Source organism: Gekko japonicus, unplaced genomic scaffold, assembly GCF_001447785.1.
Source record: "Gekko japonicus isolate JY-2015 unplaced genomic scaffold, Gekko_japonicus_V1.1 scaffold915, whole genome shotgun sequence".
Taxonomy (NCBI): Eukaryota; Metazoa; Chordata; class Lepidosauria; order Squamata; family Gekkonidae; genus Gekko; species Gekko japonicus.
Window position 1 is genome coordinate 243,916 of NW_015173149.1, and position 5,754 is coordinate 249,669.

At 46.6% G+C, this 5,754-nt stretch overlaps 1 protein-coding gene across 1 annotated transcript in view; it reads left to right on the plus strand.

The window, feature by feature from the left end:
- The window catches only part of KIF9 (kinesin family member 9), a 62,066-nt gene that overhangs the window by 28,218 nt on the left and 28,094 nt on the right, over positions 1-5,754 (plus strand). The window contains exons 9-10 of the mRNA XM_015422343.1: positions 2,099-2,163; positions 3,831-3,908. Coding sequence (XP_015277829.1) covers positions 2,099-2,163; positions 3,831-3,908 — 143 coding nt within the window. The remainder of the gene's footprint in view (positions 1-2,098; positions 2,164-3,830; positions 3,909-5,754) is intronic.

Genomic DNA, 5,754 nt, shown 5'->3' on the forward strand with positions numbered 1-5,754 from the left:
TGAAGGGTGGGGTATAAATCCAATCTCTTCTTCTTCTTCTTCTTCTTCTTCTTCTTCTTCTTCTTCTTCTTCTTCTTCTTCTTCTTCTTCTTCTTCTTCTTCTTCTTCTTCTTCTTCTTCTTCTTTTCCAGTATTGTATGGCTTCCATCCATGTGTGAGAAAATTCATCTACATTTTCTCCTTTCCAGTACTCTACGAAGTTTCAGGTTATTTTGTATACATTTGCAGTGCTCCTAAAAATGGAAAATAAAGGGGTTTTTTTAAAGGTGTATTTCAACGTATTTTATGTGTATTACATGTGTTTTCTGTGAATTGACCTTGAGGCCCAGTATGTCAGGAAATTAATTACATACCCTAAAACATTGTCCCAGGATAGTGGTTAAGTGTGAGGACTCTAATCTGGGAGAACCGGGTTTGATTCCCCACTCCTCCACTTGCACCTGGCTGGATGACCTTGGGAGAGCCGTAGTTCTGATAAGAGCTGTTCTTGAAAAAGAGCCGTTTCTGTCAAGAGCTCTCTCAGCCCCACCTACCTCACGGGGTGTCTGTCTGTTGTGGGGAGGGGAAGGGAAAGGAGTTTGTAAGCCACTCTGAGACACCTTTGGGTAGTAAAGGGCGGGGTATGAATCCAATCACCACCACTACTATTACTACTACTACTACTACTTCTTCCTCATCATCATCAGTGTTCCCTCTAAGCTGAGTTAGTGTGAACTAGCTCACAGTTTTTTAGCCTCCAGTTCAGAGATTCTTGTCTCGGTTCAGGAAGGATGGGGCTCCAGAGCAAACGAATTGATGCAGCAGCCAAATCACTCGCTCACAACTTTAATGCCAGTAGTTCACAGAGTAGATTTTTGCTCACAAGACTCCACAGCTTAGAGGGAGCATTGATCCTTGCCATTTATTATTTATTATCTAATTCATCTTTGCCCTGCCTTTCTCCCCAGCGGGGACCCAAAGCAGCTGACATCGTTCTCCTCTCCTCCATTTTATCCTCACAACAACCCTGTGAGGTAGGCTGGGCTGAGACTGGCCGCGACTGGCTCGGAGTTCCCCAGTGAGCTACCACAGCAGAGTGGGGATTCGAACCTGGGTCTCCCAGGTACCAGTCCGACACTCTGACCTTTACACCACACTGGCTGTGTGCTGCAACGGTGCAGAAGCTGTGTAGGAGACCTGCCAGTGCGGTATGGTCCCCCCCCATACATAGGAAGCTCCGACGCTGCCGTGTCAACGTCTCATTTGGTGAGCCTGTGGTACAAATTAATTAAATCGGACCACACTCGAACTCCATACCTAGTTAATAACTCTAAACACGTACTTAGAGAGTCCTTTACCTCTCTATGGTTTCAATCAATGCCAACAGCCATTTTGGAGGGCCGGTTCAATCATACTCCATTGGCCCATCATCTGTGTATTTGTGGTTCCCACGAACTTGAGGATCTACCTCACTACATTCTCTTTTGCCCACTGTATTCTAGTCCGAGGGCTAAATTTCTAGCAGGTATTTTATCTGGTCTTACCGCTTACCCAGTTGAGGGAAAAATGTCATTTCTGTTCTGACACTGATGCATATGACCAGTGTTCCCTCTAAGCTGAGTTATTGTGAGCTAGCTCACAGTTTTTTAGCCTCTGGCTCACAGATTTTTGTCTCAGCTCAGGAAGGAGGGCTCCAGAGCAAACTAATTTATGCAGTAGCCAAATCGCTCGCCCACAACTTTAATGCCAGGAGCTCACAAAGTAGAATTTTTGCTCACAAGACTTCACAGCTTAGAGGGAGCATTGCATATGACTCTTATAAAGTTTCATCATTTGCCCCTGCTGCAAAGCATATACGTTCCAAAGGTGGCATCGGTAAGGGGCACGACTTAGGCTACTGTATTAAATTAGTCATGTTTTGTTACTGATCTCTGGTATTTTTGTATATCCTGGCTTTTAACGATATAGCTTGTTCACAGTTTGTGTTTTGTAATTTTGTAACGGCCCATGGCTAATGACAATAAACGGAACTGAAACTGGTGAGCTTGCCCTGGATGCCGTGCGTAGGGGGCTCTGGGGCTCAAAAAACCTGCCCGCCGTTCCTTTCTTTCCCTCCCAGGTGGAAACTGCAATACGGTCCTGGTGGCCAATATCTGCAGCGAGGCCGTTCACATTGTGGAGACGGTAAGCGGAGCGGGGTGGGCTGCAGGCACATGGGGCTGGATGAGGAGGCAAAGAAAGGCCGTCAGCACTCCAGACTTCAGGGGGACATTTCCAGGCATGCCTGGTCTATGCATGGCACAGAGTACGGGGGTGGAATGGACTATGAGAACATCAGGGAAGCCAATGTCAGATCAGGCCAGTGGCCCATCCAGGCCAACACTCTGTCTCACACAGTGGCCAAAAATACCAGGTGCCATCAGGAGGTCCAGCAGTGGGGCCAGGACACTAGAAGCCCCTCCCACTGTTGCCCTCCCCCTGGCACCAAGAATACAGAGCATCCCTTGCCTCAGACGGAGAGTTCCTACCTATACCTTGTGGCTAATAGCCACTGATGGATCCCTGCTCCATATGTTCACCCATAAGAACATAAGAGAAGCCAATGTTAGTATGCCATCTGAATCATTTAGAGATTACCATCAAAAGTGTACCATCAGTAGCACTTTAATTGTTAATTGTTGGATTGTTTTTAATGCTTAATGCTGTTTAAATTTTGTACATGGTTTTTATGGTACAAGGTACCAATTACTGTAAGCCGCCCTGAGCCTGCTTGCAGGGAGGGCAGGATATAAATCAAAATAATAAATAAATAAAAAGGGCCAGGACACTAGAAGACCTCCCACTGTTGCCCCCACCCCCCTAAGTACCAAGAATACAGAGCATCACTGGCCCCAGACTGAGAGTTCCTATCTATACCTTGTGGCTAAGAGCCACTGATAGGCCTCTGCTCCGTATGTTCATCCATAAGAACATAAGAGAAGCCTATGTTGGATCAGGCCAATGGCCCATCTAGTCCAACACTCTGTCAAACAGTGGCCAAAAAATGCCAGGGGCCATCAGGAAGTCCAGCAGTGGGGTTAGGACAACAGAAGCCCTCCCACTGTTGCCCCCCCCCCAAGCACCAAGAATACAGAGCATCACTCGCCCCAGACCGAGAGTCCCTATCTATCCCTTGTGGCTAATAGCCACCGATGGATCCCTGCTCCATATGCTTATCCAATTCCCTCTTGAAGCCGTCTATGCTTGTAGCCGCCCACCACCTCCTGTGGCAGCGCATTCCACGTGTTCATCACTCTTTGGGTGAAGAAGGACTTCCTCTTATCCGTTCTAACCCGACCACTCAGCAATTTCATGGAGTGCCCACGCGTTCTCGTATTGTGAGAAAGGGAGAAAAGTCCTTCTTCCTCCACGTGCTCTGTCCCATGCATAATCTTGTAAACCTCGATCATGTCACCCTTCAGACTATGCCGCTTCAGACATGTGGGAGGGAGATACCATTTTTAAAATGCTTCCTGCAGGTAGAAAACTAGCATCACAAGGAACAGGCTGGGCTGGAACCTCAGTGATGGTTGACATAAAGCATGAAGCTGCCTTCTGCTGAATCAGACCTTTGGGTTCCATCAGTCTTGTCTACTCAGACGGTCAGTGGCTCTCCAGGGTCTCAGGCGGAGGTCGTTCGCATCACCTACTAGCTGATGCTTTTTCAACTGGAGATGCCGGGGATTGAATATGGACCCTTCTGCAGGCCAAGTCGATGCTCTGCAACTGAGCCACAGCCTCTCGGCCCCACAGAGTTTGCAGCCCAAAAACCGTTTCCACCCTGACCCTGGTGACATTCGTGTGCCTTTCAGCTCTCGACGCTTCGTTTCGCCACCAGAATGAAGTGGGTGACCACTGCGCCAGTCGTGAATGAAAAATACGACACGGAGGTACGGTCCTGAGGCTTACGCTGGATGGAAGGAGGGATCCGGTGGCCGGGTAGCCAGGGGAAAGCCCCTTGTAAACTTAACAAGGTGTGGAAGAACTTCAAAGGACGGGACCTTTGAACATGCACACAGACATAGAATCATAGAGTTGGAAGGGACCTCCAGGGTCATCTAGTCCAACCCCCTGCACAATGCAGGAAATGTACAGATACCTCCTCCTCCACACCCTCAGTGACCGCTGTTCCACACCCAGAAGATGACAAAAAACCTACAGAATCCCTGGCCAAACCGGCCTGGAGAAAAATAGCTTCCTGACCCCAAAGTGGCAACCAGCCTTTCCCTGGGCGTGTAATAAAGGGCCTCGAGAACTGAGCACTGAGGCTGCAACCCCCCTCCCCCTGATCTGCCCAAGTTCACAGTTTCCGCATCGCTGTCAGATGGCCATCTAGCATCTCTTTTAAAAACCTCCAAAGAAGGAGAGCCCGCCACCTCCCGAGGAAGGCCGTCCCACTGCGAAACCCTGCGAACTGTGAATACCCACAAAAACTGCCTTATCCTGAATCAGACCTTTGGTCCATCAAGGCCAGCATTGTCTACTCAGACTAACAGCGTCTCTCCAGAGTCTCAGGCTGAGGTCTTTCTCATCACCCCCTACCTGGCCTTTTTAACTGGCAATGCCGGGGATTGGTTTTAGCAAGCGGGCAGGGCAGGTGGAGTTTCACACAGTCGGTACAGATTTTTTTTAAAAAAATGTTGCGTTGGCAGCTGCTGCCACCAGTACAGGGATCTTCACTGTGTGGTTGAAGGTAAGCAGCGGCAGCCATTTTGTGGCCAGCTCCACCTCCTGAGGCAGCCATTTTGTGGTTGCACCCATCACCCCCATGTCAGAATCCCAAAAGTGCCCACAGGCTTGAAAAGTTTGGGGACCCCTGGCCCAGATAGTTCCTGGTCTGATCCTTGGTGTTTTTGACCATTCAAAGGATCTTTGAGGTTAAGTGCGCAGACTCTAATCTGAGGGAACTGGGTTTGATTCCCCACTCATCCACTTGCATCTGCTGGATGACCTTGGGTCAGTCACAAGTTCTCTCAGAGCCGTCCTTGAAAAAGAGCAATTTCTGTCAGAACTCTCTCAGCCCCACCTGTATGTAAGGATCTTCACTGTGTGATATTTCCCCCCCCCCATTTTATTTTTATTGAAGAAGAAGAAATTACAAGTATCAACTTATAAAAATACACAAATGAGGAGGAAAAATATATCTCAAAGTTCAACCAGGCTACCTCTGTTACACTCTTATGATAGTACACAGACATGTTGGCCCTAAATTACAACAGAAATTAACATTCGTCAATTGCCATAACAAAACTAAAATTAGCCCAGAGTTCAAAGTCTGACGAATCATGCTGCAATTCCCATTTCAAAAGAGGAGCCCGTTTTTTGATAACGTATGAATCCTTAACCTGTGAGTCCATACATTGAATAGCATCTTCTATTTTTTCTTTTTCTTTCTTTTCTTTTTTTAAGTACCCATAAGGTACACTTTTATTATTTTTCATATTATACACCAAGAAACAAACATCCACTTACACACATAAAACATACAAAGAGAGCAGTGTATTTTCTTATAACTCTGTTACCATATTTAAAGAATTTCTATAAATTTGCTTAAGTTTCTGTATACTCTTGTCTTTTCATTACCATAGTTTCCATTTAACTTAAAAAGATTAATAATACCAAAAATTTCATTACTTTAAGCTATGCATTTATATTGTACCAATCATACAGTTTTTCCCCTGATATTTTTTCCATAATAAAATAATCCCACAATTTTGTGTACCAGAGACGAATTGG